The 20518-nt window shown below is 44.4% G+C and overlaps 1 protein-coding gene across 2 annotated transcripts in view; it reads right to left on the bottom strand.

Annotated features, from left to right (window-relative positions):
• The window catches only part of FCHO2 (FCH and mu domain containing endocytic adaptor 2), a 4043518-nt gene that overhangs the window by 3536417 nt on the left and 486583 nt on the right, over positions 1 to 20518 (bottom strand). For both annotated transcript variants that reach the window (XM_044063938.1, XM_044063939.1), the window contains exons 4-5: positions 16024 to 16165; positions 15763 to 15915 (exon numbers count right to left, since the gene is read on the bottom strand). In XM_044063938.1, coding sequence (XP_043919873.1) covers positions 15763 to 15915; positions 16024 to 16165 — 295 coding nt within the window. The remainder of the gene's footprint in view (positions 1 to 15762; positions 15916 to 16023; positions 16166 to 20518) is intronic.

Genomic DNA, 20518 nt, shown 5'->3' with positions numbered 1-20518 from the left:
CCAAGGTATGCAGCAGTCTTTCCCCCCTGTTCTGTGGATTGGGAAAGAAGGTAGGTAGGTGGATTGCCTGGTTTAGAGACACTCTGGATACCACCTTAGGCATAAATGTAGGATTGGTTCTCATGGACACTCTATCTTGATGGAAGATTAGGAAGGGTTGTACTGCCATTAAGGCCTGTAGTTCCGAAACCCTTCTTGCTGAAGTGATTGCCAGTAGGAAAGCAGTTTTCCATGATAGGTGTTGAAGATCTGCTGTTGCTGCTGGTTCAAATGGAGGGAGTGTCAATTTTTCTAGCACAAAGTTCAAGTCCCATGCTGGTAATGGTGGTTTCCTAGGAGGTTTTACATTCTTGATTCCTCTGAGGAACTGCCTGAGTAGAGGATGTGAGAAGACAGGGGATCAAGCTGTATTCTGCAGAAATAGCTGATGCATGTATCTTGATGGAGGAATAGGACAGGCCTGTATGGAGAAGCTCTGCCAAGTACTCCAGGATGTTAGCAATATCTATCTTTGACACATCTTTTCCTCTTTCAGTACTCCAAATGACAAACCTTTTCCATTTTCCTGCATAGTTCCTTCTTGTTGAAGGTCTGCGGGCTTCAAGGATAATGTCTTTAACCCTTTGGGATAAATCTGGGTTAGTTGCTGTTATGTGATGTTCCAGGCAGTCAGTTGCAGAGTTTTTAGGTTTGGATGCATGATGTTGTAGTTGTTCTGAGTTAACATCAAAGGCATCAGGGGTAGTGTCCACGTCTGCGGGCTTCAAGGATAATGTCTTTAACCCTTTGGGATAAATCTGGGTTAGTTGCTGTTATGTGATGTTCCAGGCAGTCAGTTGCAGAGTTTTTAGGTTTGGATGCATGATGTTGTAGTTGTTCTGAGTTAACATCAAAGGCATCAGGGGTAGTGTCCACATTCTCCCCCGAGACATGCTCCTCAGCAATGGATACCAGTGTTGTCTTGGCCAATTTGGAGCTATCAGGATTATCCTTGGACGTTCCTCTTTGATTTTCAGTAGTACCTTGTGCATCAAAGGAAGAGGTGGAAATGCATATGCTGTCAGGCCTTTCCAACTGAAGGATAGAGAGTCCACCTTCCATGCAAGTGGGTGGTATGTCCTTGTGCAGAATTTCTTGAGCTGGTGATTGAGTGGGGATGCGAATAGGCCTATTTGTGGCATTCCCCATTTCTTTGCGATGGCCTTGAAGATGTCCGGGTGTAGCATCCATTCGTGAGCATCCGAGGTAGTTCTGCTTAACATGTCTGCTAGGATGTTTTCTTTTCCCGGTACAAATATTGCCTGTAACTGGATGTTGTAGCTCAGAGCCATATTCCAAAGGTCCAGAGTCATTCTGCATAGGGGGTATGAATGAGTGCGTCCCTGTTTGTTGATGTACCACATGACTGTGGTGTTGTCTGTCCTTATCATTAAATGGCCTTCCTTGAGGAATGGTCTGAAATTCTGGATTGCTAGTTTTACTGCCAGCATTTCTTTTTGATTTATGTGCAGGTGCAGCTGGTCTGGAGTCCATAATCCTTGTATGCATTTGTCCAGCATGTGTGCCCCCCAACCTAGGTCTGAGGCGTCCGTTGTGATGGTTTGGCTTGCTTGAAAGTTGTGGAAGGGCAAGCCTGGGTTTGACTGGCATGCTTGAGCCCACCATAGGAACTCTTGTTTCAGGCATGGGATTAGTGGGATTTCGGTTTCTAAGCTGTGCCTGTGTTGAGACCATAAATTCTTTAGGTACCACTGTAGCTTTCTCATATGCAGTCTGGCATGGGGGACCAGGATTATGCATGATGCCATGAAGCCCAAGGCCTGCAGTACTTTTCTTGCTGTTAGTTTGTTCTGCTTTGTTAATGCCAAGAAGTAAAGAGGGAGTTGTTCTTGTTTTTCTGCAGTTAGGAATGCCATCTGTTTTACTGTGTCCAATTCCGCACCCAAGAATGTTTTTGTTTGGGATGGTATCAGTCTTGACTTTTTGAAATTGACTGTGTATCCCAGGGCTTGTAGTAAGCAAATGACTCTTTGTAAGTCTTTTGTCAGCTTGCTTTTGTTGTCCGCTTGTATCAGGCAGTCGTCCAGGTATGGATAAATTTGGATTCCCTGTAGCCTGCAATGAGCGATTACTGATGCCAGGCATTTTGTGAATACTCTGGGCGCAGTAGATAAGCCAAAGGGCAATGCTGAGAATTGATAATGCTCTGATCCTGCAAGAAATCTGAGGTATCTTCTGCAATTTGGTCGTATGGGGACGTGCAGGTATGCCTCCTTGAGATCTAGAGTTACCAGCCAACACTCCTTGCCCAGCATGGGAAGAAGTTGCTGTAGGGTCAGCATTTTGAATTTTGGGACAATGATGAATGTGTTTAAGATGGACAGGTCGAGAATAGGTCTCCAACTTTTCTCTTTTCTTGGTACTAGGAAGAGTCTGGAGTAGAATCCTTTGCCCAGTTCTGTTAGTGGTACTCTTTCCACAGCTCTCATCTTTGTTAATTGAGCTATCTATCTTTAGAGCTTCTGTTTTTTGATTTGGAGGTAGGTTTGGCATTCCTCTTTTTACTGGTAAGGTGTGGAAGTGAAACCTGTAGCCTTGGTCTATGGTCTGTAAAATCCACTTGTCTTTTGTGATATAGTGCCAATTTTTTGAAAATAAGGCTAACTTTCCGCCTAAGGGTGCTGCTATTTGTTCCCTGGTAGGCGGTGTCAGAGCCAAGTCACTGTGATTGTCCTGTTGCAGTGGCAGTGGTTGTGTCTGTGCCTCGCTGGTTATTGCCTTGCCACTGGCGTCCTCTGTAGGCACCTCCTCTGGATTGATTTCTGCCTCTGGAACGCCTATTCCTGCCTCTCTGAGATTTAGAGGAGTCTGGAAAGGACCAATTTTGGAAGGCCAGTTCCTGCTAAACCTTGGGGCTGAACCTGTAAGAAATCCTTAACTGTTTGTACAGATTTTGCCTTCTCTTCCATTTTCTTCATTACTTGCTGAGCAGGAGTACCAAATAGACTGGCCTTATCCATAGGAGCATCTAACAGCTTTGCTTTAACATGATCCGGCAAGGCCTGTTCTTTCAACCATGCATGCCTTCTTATAACTGTGCCAGTCATGGCTGATCTAAATGAAGCCTCCAGTGCATCATAGCCACATTTTAAAGAATGGTTACTAACCTGCTGAATGTTATTCACCATTTCTAAAACATATTTCTTATCTAAGGAGTCATCAGAGGACAGTTTCTTAGTTAACTGATCAAGCATAAACTCTTGGTATTGGATCATATGAAACTGACAGTTCAAAGCTCTAGCTGAGAGAGTAGCAGAGGTGTAAACTTTTTCCCCCATCTCTCTAAGGACCTGGATTCCCTTTCAGAAGGGAGAGGGTTTTTTGCTGAGGTCGAAGCTACTGCCTTAGGTCCCTGGGAGATAGTCTCAGGATCTGCAAGAGGGGCCTTGTATAGGTGGTGATGAGTGTCTGGTACCCTGTAAAACCTATCTGGTTTGGCAGGGGCTGGAGGTAAAGTATCAGGAGCAGTGCAAACATCATTAAAAGCATCATCCACAACAGGCAGAACTGGAGGTATAGCTAAGGGCCTATGTTGCGGTAAGTGTAGAAAGGTCCTAAGCCTTTTTCTTGAATCTGAGAAATCTTGTCCCTGCCATTGGAATTGTTCTCTCATGGCATGTAAGGTTTCCCCAAAGGAAAATTCCTCTGGTGGAGAGGCAGATGGAATAGATTCTTCAGCATCGGAATCTTCATAAGTAGAAAAAGGAGCCTCTGAATGGTCTGTAATGTCTGAGTCATCCAAAGAATCATCTGAGGACACTGGCTCTGGGGGCTCTGCTCTAGGTCTCTTTTCTGGAGGCTGAGAGGCCCTGTCTGGGTGAGACTGGGATCCCCTAATTAAAGAGATGAGATCCTCTGCCAGAGTAAGCATTTGTGAACTGGAACTGGGCCTGTGTGAGGGGGGCTTAACAGGCACTGATTTAGCAGTTTTGGCTGCTTTAGCCCTGGCAAAGGCCTTAATAGACATGGCTGCAGGAGGCCTAGCAGCACCACGTGCTGGGGTAGAGACATCCAAAGGGATGGTGTCTGATAATTCAATAGGAACCACATTAGTAGGCAAAACTTCAGAGGCCGATTCAACTAGGGTAGCAGGAGCCTCGGTAGTAGTCATGGATTCGGCTGAAGATTGACCCGTTTGCTCGGTTTCGGCCAAAACAGAGACACTAGCGGTTTGCTTAACCGTGGTTTCGGCCGAAACCGCGGACCGCGAGTGTCGGTCTTTTTCTTTGCGTTTTTTAACAATTTGAGTAGTCGGAGGATCCGACGGCATAATGTACGCAAAATCTGAGCTGAAAAACTGTTCAGCAAACTCCGACCGGCCTAAGCGTTAAATCGGTTGAAGGAAGCACAGGCTAAACAGGCTGCTACGTCGTGGTCTGGGCCTAAACAAGGTAAGCAGTAAGAGTGGAAATCTTTATGAGGCATTTGTTTCCCACAAGTTAAACAGTTATTTACTTTTTCTGACATCGGCTGAGGCAAGAAAGAGTCCCCAATGAGGTACTTAGCTTTTTAGAAGTCTTCGAAGTAGTATTCGGTAGTAGTAATCTCTGGATCTGACCGACCGGCACTCGCGAACAGCTTCTGCTTCGGGCGCCACGCGGCAAGAAATTCCACAGAACATAAGACCTCACTCTACAAGGGCTACAGCCACTACCACAGCTTTCTTCACAGGTGGCTATCAAGGACATTATTCTACTTGGACCTCCGTGCATACATTTGCCAAGCATTACAACTTACCTTTATACTCTAGATCCCGAGCAGGGTTTGCCACTGCTGTCTTGCAAGGGATCCTAACTACACCATAATTCTTCTTCCTCCTCCCCTAGTTTGGCTATGGTATTCTACCCATTGCTTAGGACTGCAGATGCATCCTTGAAGGACATAGTACAGTTTTGTACCTACCATAAATGTAGATGTCCGAACAGGATAGCATCTGCAGTCAGGATTACCCTCCTTCCCTCTGTGGTACTCTAGGGTACTTACCCTCCTAATAGCTAGCTAGGGGGGGATCTCTTATGGTGTATTTGTTTGTATATATGTACATACATGCTTATTTTTTGTGTTTGCCTACTATTTTTTTGGAAACATTGGCAATTATCCAAAATTTAGTTTTCCAAGAGGGCAACTGGCATGTGGGGCAAGAAACACTGAGGAAAATGGCGTCGGCTGATGCCTTTATACCCGAAGACCAGGAGAGATGACGTCGGGTGAAGTGCGACACCAGCCGAGGCCAGACCCAGACTTTGGAATCCGGCCGACCGAAGGGCTGCCTGACGACAGGACAACCCATTTGTTAGGACTGCAGATGCATCCTTGAAGGACATCATTAGCTATACATACAATATGAAACATAGTAATGAACAGATATACCAATATTTAGCTAGAGGCTAAAAATAAAGGTAGGATGTATATACAGATAGTACTAAGCTCAAACGGATACTGTTCTAAACTCATAAACCTAAATCTTATATACAAATATTGCACTAAACTCAAGCAGACATAAAGCAGAAGCTCCACACGAAGGTGGAACAAGCTAGAAGGGCTAATGGGATGGAAGGGGAAGATAGAGGAGTAAGAGAGGACACTGAGTAGTATACGTGGTAATAACAGGAAGCAAGTTGTAAGTCAGTTGGATATGTATGTGGAGTTGAGATGTAGTGAGATAGTTAAGCATGTTCTAACAGGTCTGAGAGATTGAGTGAGGAGGGAAGGGGAGGGTAAAGAGTAAGCCAGAGCCTGCAGAGGAAGAAATGCAATGATCAAGACGGTGTGATGCAGGGTGGCTAGAGGAGGGGAGAAGAGGTAAAAGGAGGGTTACTTGTCAGGATTGGTGCATGGGCACTAACCAGAGACTTTTTAGGTATGTTTTTATAGTGCAGTCTTGAAGTGATTGCAAGAAGACATTGTGGTTATAGAGGGGGAAGATTGTTCCATAATCTGGATATGACGCAGGAGAATAGTGCTTCTCCTGCTGAGTTCTTGGGTTTGGTCACTAGAAGTAGATTTTTGCTGTTGGAGCATAGTGGCCTAGTGGAGTAGTAGGGCTGGAGAAGGTTTTGAAGGGATGGGACTTTAAGAGGATGGTTTACTAACTTGTGGGCAAGAGAGAGTTGATTCAGGTGAAGAAGCTGAGAGAGGTCAAGCTAGTCAAGTTCTCTAAGTGAGATACAGTCGTGGCTGAGATAAGATGCACACCAGTGGCAAACTTAGCAATTTTGTTGTAGCAAGCCATGAGCTTGTTTAGGTCTGTTTGTCTAAGGTAGGTAAGTATAGGAGAGGCATTGAGTACAGTGGAGATTAGGTGGGAATTGGCAGAAGAAATTCTGTCTTGGTGAGGAATTGTTTGTTTCTGTACAATGCATCTAGTTTTTTGTGAACATTTTTTATGTTAAGAGAAATGTGAGTGTCAAATCTGAAATTGTTATCAATCTCAACACCAAATAGTTTGGTGTGTTCTGTTGGGGAGATGACGGTATTGTCTTTGGCTACAATATTAAAGCGTAGGATAATTGTGTTCGATTTAGTGGGTTGGAAGATAAGGAGTTTAGTCTTGCTTGGGTTGAGTAATAACTGGGCATCAGATAGCCAGTTTTCTACAGATGAAAAGGCTTCCTGTGTGATCTTGTGAAGTTCAGGTATAGTTGGGGCTGAGCAGATGAGGGCGGCTTCATCTGCATACAGTATAAGAGAAGCATGCTTGATAGCTGTGAATAGATCATTGGTGAAGAGTGAGAACAGTAGGGGACCAAGGATGGAGCCTTGGTGGACACCGAGTGTTATAGGAAATCGGGGAGATAGGTCATTATGCCAGACAACTTACTGTTGGCGGCCAGTTAGATAGCTGTGAAACCAATCAGCAGCTAATTGGAAAAAGGGTAGTTAGTGAAAAAGTACAGTTGTGTACACTTACCATTAATGTAGATGTTCGAGTATATTCACTGTTGCAGTCATCACATTTGGGTTATCTGTGCCAGGGTAGCCCTCGGCCAGCCCGAATACCAGAGGCTTAGTATTTCTGCATCAGTTGCTGTCAGGTTGTCATTAGTATAAAGTAAGGCAGCCAACGCCATTACATCAGTTTTTCTTGCCCTAACCTGTCAGGAGCCCCCAAGCAGGAGCCAGGTTCTGGTGGAAGAACCCCATCAGTAGAAAGTAAATACCAATATGTCCCTTGCAAGGAAAGAAAAGAAAGGGGGGGTGGAGGGAGGGAAACCAGGACTGCAACAGTGAATACGCTCGAACATCTACATTTATGGTAAGTGTACACAACTGTACTATGTTCTTCGTGTTTCACTGTTGCAGTCATCACATTTGGGTTGATTCCCAAAGCTGAGAAAATGGGTGGTGGCAGTCAAGGAAACTAGGGGCTGGCTAGGATGCCCTGCATGACTGCAGGGGCAAACCCTGCCCTGGATTTGTAGAAGAGAGGCAGGTGGTAATGTTTGGTAAAAGTGTGAACAGATGTCCAGGTGGCAGCCTCCAGGATGTCCCTGGTGGGAACTCCTCTGAGGAAAGTTGCAGAGGTGGAGGGTGCTCTGGTGGAGTGAGTCCTGACCCTCTTGGAAGGAGGCTTTCCATGTTGTTTGTAGCAGAAATGGATGCAGTGTGCTATCCATTTGGAAATGGTTTGTTTGGAGATGGCTTTGCCTTCTGCCCCTCTAACAAAACTAACCAGCAATTGATCAGACTTTCTGAAGGATTTAGTCCTGTCTAAATAGAATCTGAGCTGTCTGTGCACATCTAGAGAGTGCAGGATCATTTCCCCCTTGTTCTGGGGATTAGGAAAAAAGGTGGGCAAATGAATGGATGGGTTGAGAGCCACACTGGACACCACCTTGGGCATGAAGGATGGGTAAGTTTTGAGGGATACCCTGTCAGCATGGAAGATGATATGAAGGGTTCCACATCCATGAGCGCTTGCAGCTCAGAGACTCTTCTGGCTGTAGGGTTGTAGTGATGGCCAGAAGGAAAGCTGTCTTCCAGGAGAGAAATTTTAGCTCTGCAGAAAAAGCTGGTTCGAAAGGGGGCAGGGTGAGCTTTTCCAACACAAAGTTAAGATCCCCAGCTGGGGTTGGTGTTTTTTTGGGTGGCCTCAAGTTGCTAGCCCCTCTTAGGAATTGTTTGATCAAAGGGTGTGAGAAAAGGGGCTGCTCAGTGGGGAAATGAGCAGAGATAGCAGAGGCATGATGTTTTTTTAGAGAAGAAAGAGAGGCCACTGTGTAGTAGGTCAGCTAAGTAATCCAGGATGTGAGGGAGGGCTGTGCCATATTGGCTCCCTTAGCCTGGATCCAGGTGCAGAACCTTTTCCATTTGTCAGCATAAGACATTCTAGTGCTATAGCGTCTGGCCTCATGTATAACATCTAGAACCTGTTTACTGAGGTTGGTAAATTAATCCGAGGTAAGGGAATAAGCCAAGCTGCCAAACTGAGTGCCTGCAATTGGGGATGCATGAATTCCCCTTCCCTCTGGGTCAGGAGGTTTGGAATCTGAGGAAGTTGCCATGGTGGCAGTGGGGACAGGCTGTGCAGCAAGGGGTACCAGTGCTGGTGAGGCCAGTCTGGAGCTATAAGAATTGTCCTTGGTTTTTCCTCCTTTATTTTAAGCAGTACCCTGGGGATGAAAGGTAGTGGAGGAAATGCACAGACCAATAGGCTGACCTAGGGGAAGGACAGGGCATCCTCTTTTCCAAGCCATGCAGTGATGCTCCCTGGTGCAGAATTTGCAGAGCTGATGGCTGGTGTGGAAGGCAAAGAGGTCGACCTTCAGGGTGTCCCATTTCTGAGTTATTAGGGTGAAGGCTCTTCTGTTGAGCTGCCACTTGTGTGGGTCCAGAAAATTTCTGCTTAATTGGTCTGCCAGAGAATTGAGAGATCCTGGTAGGAATTGTGCTAACAGGTGCAGCTGCATGGCAGAGGCTGTATGCCAAAGGGTCATGGCCAGCCTGCACAGAGGGTAGGAGTGAGTCCCTCCTTGCTTGTTGATATACCACATCACAGTGGTGTTGTCTGTTTTGATCAGGAGAGCCCCTGGGGAGAGAAGGGGCTTGAAAGCTATCAAGACGTGCTGAACAGCCATCATCTCTTTTCGGTTGATGTGAAGAGGGATTTGCTGTGTGCTCCATTGGCCCTGTATGCACCTGCCATCCAGATGTGCACCCCAAGCATAGTCTGATGCATCTGTGGTGAGGGTCTGGGTGGCTGGGGGTGGTGGTGAGAAAGGTAGTCCCTTGTTGTGAGAGCATGCTGTTGCCCACCAAAGAAAATCTTTTCTGAGGCAAGGAATTATAGGTATAAGAGCCTCCAGGTCTTCAGAGTGTTGACACCAAAGGCTTTTTAGATACCAATGAAGTTTCCTCATATGCAGTCTGGCATATAGAATGAGTAGTATGCAAGATGCCATGAACACCAGAACTTGCCGGATCTTCCTTGCAGACAAGTGGGGTCTGGTGGCTAGATGAGAGAAGTAGGCTGACAGGAAAATTTGTTTTCCTGGTGTAAGGAATGCTATCTGGGATGCTGTGTCCAGGCTTGCTCCCACAAAAATAATCCTTTGGGGTGGGCACCTGTTTGGACTTATTTTCACGGATTCTGTACCCTAGGGAGGTTAGTTGAGTCTTTACAAAGGCCAGGTGCTTGAGCGGTCATTTAAGTATGGGTAGATCTGGATATCCCTTTGTCTGCCATTGCTTTTAATGGCCAGAGCCAGACATTTTGTGAAAACTCTGGGAGCAGTAGAAAAGCCAAAGGGAAGCGCACAGAAATGAAAGTGTTCAGATCCTGCCCTAAAATGGAGATATTTCCTGCATGATTCCCTGATAGGAATATGGAGATAGGCCTCTTTTAGATCTAGGGTGGCTAGCCATGCATCCTTGGAGAGCATGGGTAGCAGCTGCTGGAGGGTGAGCATTTTGAATTTTGGGATAACCAGGAAGGTGTTTAGAATGGACAGATCGAGGATGAGGTGCCAGATGTCCTCTTTTCTGGGCACCACAAAAAGTCTGGAGTAGAAACCTTGGCCTATCTGTTCTGCAGGAACATGCTCTACTGCCCTCATAGAAAGCAGGGAAAGGATTTTATTTTGAGCCTCTGCCCACTGGTTTGGAGGTAGATCTGGGAACCCTTTTGGGGTTGGAAGGGTGTGGAAGGAAAATCTGTATTCCTGAGACACTATGTTTAGAACCCAGTAGTCGTTGGTAATGGTGGCCCAGGTGCTTGTGTGAAAGGAGAGCTTTCCTCCTAGGGGTAAGTGAAGGTGGGCAGAGGGAGGGGATAGTGGAGGTGAGTCATTGTGAGCTCTTACCATAAGGGGGTGGCTTAGAAATCCCTGGTTTTGATGTGGAGGTAGTCCACTGCTTAGATTTCTGCATTCCCTGTGACTGCTGTCTGGGTGGTCTGGTTCCCCGGGGCGTGGGCTGGACTGGCTTTAGTGGAAGCAGGAAAGGACCAGTGCTTGGTGGGACAATGCCTGCTGAACCTGGGTGGCTGGACCTGTATGAAATATTTAACTATCTGCATATTTTTTGCTTTTTCTTCAATCTTTTTTAAGATCTCTTCTGCTTTAGTGCCAAATAAGTTGTCTTTGTGCAAGGGGGCATCCAACACTTTAGATTTGGCATGGTATCCTTAAGTCATGCATGCCTTCTAATGACAGATCCAGTGACTTCTACCCTGCAAGAAGCTTCTAGGGCGTCAAAACCACAGTGCAAGGTGTGTTTAGCTACTTGACTTGCAGAAGGCATTAACTCTTGTAACTATTTAGATTCTGCACAAGCAGGAAAGGAAGACATTGACATTTTTTGTTTGAGGAGTTCCAGGGTAAGTTGCCGAAATTTTAGCATATGGAACTGACAATTTAGTGCCCTGATAGGAAGAGTAGCTGAGGTGTATAACTTTTTTACCCCATCTGTCTAGTGCTTGGGAATCCCTATCTGAGGGGGTGGGATTCTTAACAGAGGTTGCTTTAATTCTTTTAGGCCCTTGAGAAATTATCTCAGGATCAGCAGTAGGATTTTTAAAAAAGAAATTTGTGCGAGTCAGGGACTCTATAGTACCTGTCTGGTTTTCTAGGTGCAGGAGGGAGGGTGTCAGGAGTCAAGCTGGATTCCAGGAAAATATCCTCCACAACATCCAGGACTGGGGGGATGGCCAAGGGTCTGTGCTGTGGAAGATCTAAGAATTCCCTGAGCCTCTTTTTAGACTGAGGGTAGTCTTGACTCTCCCACTAGAAATGCTCCCTTAAGGTATGAAGGGTTTCCCCAAAGGAAAAATCCTCTGGGGGAAAGGCTGAAGGGATGGAATCCTCTGCATCAGAATCCTCATAAGTAGAGAGAGATTGCATGTCTTCATATTCAGATGCATCAGAGTCATCTGACTCTTGTTCAGACAAAACTACAGGGGACAGATCTCTCTTCCTTTTGGAGGGGGTAGCTTGGCTTCTCCTGATCCACATGATAACGTCTTCTGCCATTTTAAGCATTTGAAACTGAGGCAAGGAAACAGGTGCCTGAGATTGGTCAGTTTCTTGGGTGTGGTTCGTACCCTGGGCCTAAGAAACTCAGTAGTTTTCAAAAGAATGGTAGCCGTGAAAGAAGACATCGCTTTGTGTCAAGAATCGGTAGTGCGAGGACTTCCTCGAAAGCCGGTGCCTGCTCAGCGGCTCCGGACCCATCCAAGGTAGAGACGACCGCAGAATCCTTAGTCGAAAAAAGAGTTTTGCAGCATATCGGATTTCAAAAGGGTCTTGGTAGCAGCCTGCAAATCCACAGACGCGGGCATCAGGGGCTGCGAAAGCGCCTCACTGAGGACCGGAGAACTGATGACTAGCTTAACAGAAGCATTGTCGGTAGGTTTGGACCTGTGCAGTCTGTCTCTGTCTTTATCTTTATGTTTGTTCAGATCATCTGCTGTCGGATGGCTTACAGAAGCCATATTGGAATTCGAGGACTGTAAGCGAAAATATCTAGCTACAATAAGGGCCAGACGATGGATAGTTCTGGTGTTGTACAAAGCACACAAGCGACAACGGGGGAAGTCTTGGTCTGGGCCTAAACAAGTGAATCAGTAAGAATGAAAGTCTTGGTGTGGTACTTGCTTTCCACAGATGAAACAATTATTAACTTTTTCTGACATCGGTTAGTGCAAGAAAAAAGGATCCCAACGGGGTAATTAACTTTAGAAGACTTCAACTTCAATTCGGTAGACGAAACTCAGGTAGCGGGCGACCGACACTCGTGCAAACTGCTTCTGCTTCGAGCTCAATGGCAAGAAAGACTGATGTAATGGCATCGGCTGCGTTACTTTATACTAATGACGACCTGACATCAGTCCTGATGTGACAGCAACCAACTAAGAAATACTAAGCCTCTGGTATTCAGGCCGGCCGAGGGCTACCCTGGCAGGGATAACCCAAATGTGATGACTGCAACAGTGAAACACTAGGAACATCAGAGATTAGTAGTTTGTGTGAGACCATGTCAAACAACAATCGTGTTTCTTCAGGGGTCTGGGATCAGGGATTAGACCCAAGTCTACGAAGAAGGATGAAAATGAGTCAAGAAGATCGACTTATCGTCAGATGATTCAAAGGAGATCAGACCCCCTGAAGAAACACGATTATTGATCAAGCAGCAAATGAGATCTGAGGTGTTCAGAGAGGGAAACCGAGAGGGACTATGGGTAAGGGATGATTCACAGCTCTGAATCCATGCATTTGAAGAAACGGAGACAAGATAGGAGTTGGATCAGAGTCCTATCAGTTGAATCAGATAAAAATGACATTAGATCCTGTGTGTTTTGTTATTTTCACCTAGTTAATGGTTGATAACATTATGCTGTGGTGATCTGTGTGTTTGATCTTTTTTCAATAGTTGTTTCATTCTATACCTTTATTCAGACCCAAAAAATAATGGTTAGTCTATGACAGGGACAAGCAGATTCTCAGCAGATGACTGATAATGGAGCACTCATCTGGGGAAGGTGGGAGTTGGCGTTTAAATCCAGCTCATCCATCCCGGGAAGAGGAAAGTGGCCTGGTCCTCAGCAATAACAACCAAAAGAGGCTAGGCCTTGCTAAATGACAGTTCAATGGGTGTAGGACAAGCATTCATCAAGAAAAGAATTTGCACATCCTACAAAGCAGTGATGCATGTAAGGAGGACCAGATGTTAGTACTGAGGGAGCCACAATTATCCAGGCTGCCATAGGGCGATGGAATGAATATGAGAGGGAAAAACAAGAAGGCAGCTTGCAGAGAATACCACCACTTCCACAGCCAACACATGCACTTTCCCAGTCCAGGGACAATTAGATGTCATGTCGCACACAGTAATCCACTTACCTGGATGGATCCTGGTTTGGGAGGGTACACTGGATTTAAGATGGAGAACGAAGGGGGCTCCAAATGACTAGCCAATGGCACAGACAGCATGGCACAGAAAAAGATTCAATAAAAAAAATTGATATACAAAAAAAAGTAATAAACAAAGGAAGCACAAAGAAGGCCTAAGATGATATGGGTTAAAGCCACATGCAGGTCTAACAAAGACACCACACCTGCTCTCCATGCTTCAACATGCTTAACAGCTGCTGCAATATCTTGCACCAAAGTTTCAGAACCTATAAAAGGGACACATTACAATAACTGCTTACAAATCAGTAACAATATGACAAAGTGCGCTTGCACACTCCAGGGACAGAAAATACATCTTAAGGTGTCCAACAACCACTTAAACCAGCCAGAAGCCAGCTTATCAAATGAGGATCTCTTCCGGTACAAGCTGCAAAAGGACTCAGACACTGATGTTCATCTACAAATTGTATTTCACCTGGAACTTTCTCAAAAATGCAAAAGATTTGGCATATACCTCTCTAAATAGCACCTTTCTTGAACTGCACAAATGCCAGGCAGCTTGCAGTAATTCTAATTAATTCCCACCCTAATACACCTGTTATCAGACTAGCTTTGAGCAAAATGTCCTGGTTTTGGCATCAACCTTCTTTTTCACATTTTATACATGGGACTAGGATGTCACATTAGCAGAGACTATTATCTAGAGCACTGTCACAGGCAAAATGTCTTATTAATTAAAAAAAAATGCATGAGCTTTGAGTAAAACATCTTGCTTATCTTGAAAGTTCAAAAGCACGATTATATTTTAGGACACAACACTGTCACCTCAGTTCTTTTTCTTCTTTCGGCTTTTCCCGGTTAGGGGTTGCCACAGCGGAACTCCGGTCTGCTAATGATTGGCAGTAGATTTTTACAGTGCCGAGGTGCCAGCTCGATGACCAACCTTCAACGAAGGCACGCCCATTCACACATCTTTCGAACGCCATTCAACCGCGGGGAGGACATGCAAACTCCACACAGAAGGCCGAATGTAGGACAATTACTTATTAGGATGACCCAACTACCTTATGAAGAAACTTTATTAGAAAGACTATATGGTTACGGCCTATCTTCCTATCAAAATGCTGAAAAAATATTTTAAAGCACACCCAGCCTTTTAACTCAAGTTTGTCTTCACAACTCCATCTACCTCAAAAGTAGAACTTGGCGTTTACTAAAAGAACACTTATTGCCATGTGTTACATCTACTTCTTAAATCCTGCTACTTCCTTCTTAAGGGTTGACAGTATATCCCCAAAATTTTTTTTTTTTTTTTTTTTTTTTTAAAGAACTGTAGTCTTCTCCATAATATGTTCTTTTGTGGCGGGGGATAGCCCTTCCACCCCCCCTTTGAATATCTAACCCAGGGAGTGATGCTGCTGCCCACCTTACACATGTCTCATAGCTGGACTTCTCTTCTCCAGTGAAACTGGAGGTGAACTTTATGAGAATGCTGACCTCCCTTTAGTAAATTCTCAGCCCCCTCAAAAAGCATCACATACAGAATTTAATGGCAAAGGTTTCAAATGACATGCTAAACGAATTATCAGTTATATAGGCAAAACAAAGACAGGATGGTCAGTCAGCAACAAGGCACTTCTTACTCAAAGATCTGCTCCAACAGAAGTAACAATGTCTAGTTTTTAAATAGAAAGTAACAGGAATGGATGACCGCCACACTATCTTGGAGGACTATAAAATCATATTTTAAAGCACACCCAGCCTTTTAACTCAAGTTTGTCTTCACAACTCCTCTGTCATGCATCCTGAGCAGTGCATAGTATTCTAATCATTTTTGCAAGAGTGGGACCAGTCATACCTCCGTTGCTCCTTCAGAACTTTGCACCTGCTCGGTGCATCACTCATATTCACAAGTTATTGCATACAGAAAGACCTCCAACATTACAGAAACCCAGTGGTATACAAGTCACTTGTAGAACAATGAAGTGCTAAACTGCACCAACTGTAATCTGGTACTTCAGTACTCCAATTCACTGAAATAGTGTTATTAGTAAGGTATTCCATTATGTTCTGCACCTCCAGTGTAAGGTGCTTTTTGTTTCTGAATACTCATGTAGTAAGCAATGGAAAGGATTAGCAATTCAGCAATGCTTACAGCAACCTTGTGAAAACCTGCCTAAATACTTGTAGAACATCACAACTAACTGTTTTTTACACAACAAATAATCATCTACAGTGTGCCATCGGCAGAAAAACACAAGCAGCTCAAATGTGTTTAGAATGGTTCAGTCAGCCAGCTTGTAAGGAACATAGCAGATTTAAAAACAGGGAGAAACAGTGAAAACTGATTTACCTTTTCCATTTCTTTTTGTGTTGCTCCTTCCTTTTTTAATCTCTCTTGTTCCAAACACTTTGTGTTATAGATTTCTTTATATTTCTGAAGAGCCTGAGTAATGGTTTGAATGTTCTGCACAGATTCTAGGGTTGCAGCTACTTCTTCTTTAGTCTATAAATAAAGCAAGCAGAAAACGTATGAAATTAGCAAAAATACTCATTTACTCCACATTAAAAGAACAATCACAATTGATTTTTCAAAGAAAAAACACCAAGGTACCTTTCTATGTGCTTTGGTCTGCTCCTCCGCATACTTCTGAATTTCCTTTATTAATTCATGTAATTTCCGAACAAAATCAAAGTGACAGCTTGCAAATTTTTCAGCTGAAGCTTTAAAAATATCCCACACTGGTGCAAATGTCCTAAAAAAAACACACACCTATGTTAATTTAAATTGCACAAAATAGCATTAGTTGAAGTACAGATAAGTATACAAGCGCCTGACCAGACAAGCATGAACAAATGCTTAAGATGTTGAATAGTCTGGACAAGACAATAAAAATCCATTCAGATACAAATCACTGTAATCCAACAATGCAAACTGCTTTAAAAGTATGTCTAAACAAATGTTTTAAAATCACCTTTGAAAATCTCAACATATAACCAGTCCTTAATCCAGCAAGTTAGAGAATATCAACATAATATGGCTTCCAACCAATCATCAGCAGCCCTCGATTTTACAGCTAACAAAGTACAGTTGTGTACACTTACCATAAATGTAGATGTTCGAGTGTATTCACTGTTGCAGTCATTACATTTGGGTAATCTGCTTGCAGGTTGCCCTCAGTCGGCCTGATTAACAAAGTCGTGGGTCCTGCGTCAGTTACTGTCCCTTCTTCCATGACGTCAGGGGTATAAAACATGCAGCCGACGTCATCACATCAGTTTTTCTTGCCCCAGATGTCAGGTGCCCCCCCAATGAGGAGCAAATAAACATAAAAACACAAAGGTATACCTCCAACAAAAAGCAAATACACCAAAAAGGTAGTTAAGTATACCAAAGGAAAGTAGAAGTATAGTCAGAAGAAGTTAGGGGGGGTGGAGGGAGGGTAACCAGGACTGCAACAGTGAATACACTCTAACATCTACATTTATGGTAAGTGTACACAACCGTACTATGTTCTTCTTGTTTCACTGTTTCAGTCATTACATTTGGGTAGATTCCCAAAGCTATGGTTGGGAGGAGGAGTTTATATAGCATTAGGGCCAGCAATAAGGCCCTGCAAGACAGCAGTGGCAAAGTCAGCGCTGGATTTAGAGAAAATTGGCAACTGATAATGCTTGATGAAAGAATGTACAGAACTCCAAGTAGCAGCTTCTAGGATATCCCTGATAGGAACACCTTTGAGAAAGGCTGAAAAAGTAGATGCAGCCCTGGTGGCGCGAGATCTGTTACCCTGGGGGATAGGTTTTCCATGGTGTTTATAACAGAAATGAATGCAATGGCTTATCCATTTAGAAATGTTTTGTTTTGAAATAGCCTTCCCCTCTGCCCCTGCAGCAAATGCTACCAGCAGTTGTTCCGATTTTCTTCGAGGGTTAGTCCTGTCCAAGTAGAATCTAAGTTGTCTGTGCACATCCAAAGAATGCAGAATCCATTCCCCTTTGTTCTGTGGAATGGGAAAGAAGGTTGGCAAGTGAATGGACTGATTAAGAGCCACACCGGATACCACCTTGGGCATGAAGGATGGATTGGTCCTGAGTGACACCCTGTCCGCATGAAAGATGATGAAAGGCTGCACTGCCATAACAGCCTGTAATTCAGATATCCTTCTAGCTGAAGTGATTGCTAAAAGGAAAGCTGTTTTCCAAGAAAGAAATTTTAAGTCTGCAGTAGCAGCTGGCTCAAAAGGAGGTAGAGTGAGTTTCTCCAATACAATGTTAAGGTCCCAGGCAGGGGTTGGAGCTCTCCTGGGTGGTCTCAAGTTTTTGGCCCCTCTGATGTACTGCTTGAGCAGAGGATGAGAAAAGAGGGGAGGTTCTGTGTTACAATGAGCTGAAATGGCTGAGGCATGGATTTTAATGGAAGAAAAGGACAGACCCTTGTGAAGCATCTCAGTTAAGTATTGCAAAATCTGAGGCAAATTGGACGCTGCTGTGCTCATCCTTGAGATTGGTTCCAGGCACAGAATCTCTTCCATTTTTCAGCATAAGACTTTCTACTACTAGGTCTCCTTACCTCTAAGATGACATCCATCAGAGGTTTGCTGAGGGATGATAAGGGTGAATTTAAGTGATTAGCCAGGCTGCAAGGTTCAATGTTGGAAGCTGAGGGTGTAGAACTTGATTCTCCTGCTGAGACAGCAGGGAAGGGGTCAGAGGATGCTGCCATGGAGATAAATGTGACACACTGCGCAGGAAGGGGTACCAGTGTTGGCGCAGCCAGTCTAGAGCAATCAAGATCATCCTTGGTTTGTTCTGTTTGACTTTTAGTAGAACTTTGGAGAGCAGAGCCAGCGGGGGGAAGGCGTAGACTGATAGGTTTTTCCAGCTGAAGACAGAGCATCCATTTTCCAGGCTTGTTTGTGGGGAGTCCTTGTGCAAAACTTGTCCAACTGGTAGTTCTGGGGGGAAGCAAATAGATCTATGTCTGGGCTCCCCCATTCGCTTGTCAACATGTTGAAAATCCTTGGTTCCAGTTTCCACTCGTGTGGGTCCATGAGGTTTCTGCTTAGTCCGTCTGTCAGTGTATTCAATTCTTCTGGCAGGAATTGAACTTGTAGGTGCACTTGGTAGCTTAAGGCTGTGTTCCACAATGCCATGGATAGTCTGCAGAGGGGGGTAGGAATGTGTACCCCCCTGCTTGTTTATGTACCACATAACCACAGTGTTGTCCGTCTTTACCATTAGTTGTCCTGGAAGAATGTAGTCTTTGAAAGCTGTCAGAGCATACTGTACAGCTAACATTTCTTTTTGAGTGATATGTAGGTGCATTTGACTTGGGTTCCATTTGCCCTGAATGCACTTCCCCTGCCAGGTGAGCCCCCATTCATAAGTCTGATGCAACTGTAGTTAGGGTTTGGGCTGCAGGGGGTAGAGTGAATGGTAGTCCCTTGTTTTGGTGGCAGGCCTCTGCCCACCAGAGGAACTCCAGGCGTAGGCAAGGTATGATAGGAATCATTGTTTCCAGGCTGTGAGAATGCTGACTCCATAGACTTTTTAGATACCACTGTAGTTTCCTCATATGCAGTTTTGCATATGGAATTAGAAGAATGCAGGAGGCCATAAACCCCAAGGCTTGCAGTATCTGTCTTGCAGTTAGCAGGGTTTTTGTGGCCACTTGTTTAAAATAGGTTACCAAATTAATTTGATTTCTGGCGTGAGGCAAGTCATCTGGGCAGTTGTATTCAAGCTTGCTCCCAGGAATGTAATTTGTTGATAGAGTACCAGTTGTGATTTATTTTCATTTATGGTGTACCCTAGACAAGTTAAAACCCTTTTTACAAACGCCAGATGATTCAAAAGTATGCCCTGGCTTTCTGCTGGAATTAGACAATCAACCAGGTATGGGTATATCTGAATACTTCTTTGCCTGCAAAATGCAATAACTGGAGCCAGGCACTTTGTGAATACCCTGGGCACAGTAGACAAGCCAAAGGGCAGTGCAGAGAACTGATAATGCGTGTAGCCTGCTTTGAAGCGTAGGTATCTTCTGCAAGATACCCTGATTGGGATGTGCCAGTATGCCTCTTTTAAATCTAGTGTTGCCAACCAGGCATCTTTGCCTAGCATAGGTAGTAATTGGTAAAGAGTCAGCATCTTGAATTTTGGCATCTCCAGAAAGGTGTTTAGTGTAGACAGGTCCAGGATTGGACGCCATGATTTGTCTTTTCTGGGTACCAGAAAAAGTCTGGAGTAGAAACCTTGTCCCTTTTCCTCTTCTGTTACCTGTTGAATTGCCCCCATGCTTAAGAGGGAAAGTACTTGTTTTTGAGTCTCTGCCCACTGATTTGGGGGCAAGTCTGGCCACCTATTTGGTGTTGGCAACATATGGAAATGAAATCTGTATCCCTGGGACACTATATTTAAAACCTATTTGTCCGGGGTTATGAGTTCCCAGTTCTTTGCATGAAGAGCAATCTTTCCCCCCAAAGGGGCGGTCAAAAGATAAGTGCTTGGGAATTTTAATAAGAAGTCATTGAGACTGTTTACCATAGGGCGATGTCTTGTTATTTCCAGATTTGGAAGTGGAGGCCCCCAACTGCTTAGTTCTGAGTGTCACCTGGGACTGAAACCTGGGGTTTTGCTGTGTCTGGGGTTTGGCTTGAGAAGGCCTGGAAGGGACTGGAAAGGACCAATTCTTAGTAGGCCAGTACCTACTAAATCTCACAGGTTGCACTTCTAAAAAAATCTTTAACAGTTTGCATTGATTTAGCTTTATCTTCCATCTTTTTAAGAACTTCTTCAGCCTTGTTGCCAAACAGGCGGTCCTGACTTAAAGGAGCATCCAACAGTTTAGCTTTAACATGATCAGGCAAAGATTGCTCCTTAAGCCAAGCATGCCTTTTAAGTACAGACCCAGTAACATCAGCCCTGCAAGAGGCCTCTAAAGAATCAAAACCACATTGCAAAGTATGTTTTCCAACTTGTTCAGCAGAACGCATTAAGTCTTGTAAATCTTTATTTTCCACACAGTCAGGAATCAACATAATTTTCTGTTTAAGCAGTCCAATAATATGTTGCTGATATTTTAACATATGAAATTGGCAGTTTAC

The sequence above is a fragment of the Protopterus annectens genome, chromosome 2.part2 (genome assembly GCF_019279795.1).
Source record: "Protopterus annectens isolate FY-2018-M chromosome 2.part2, PAN1.0, whole genome shotgun sequence".
Lineage (NCBI taxonomy): Eukaryota > Metazoa > Chordata > Ceratodontiformes > Protopteridae > Protopterus > Protopterus annectens.
Note: the sequence above shows the minus strand (reverse complement) of the source record. Positions and strands in the feature narration are given on the sequence as shown.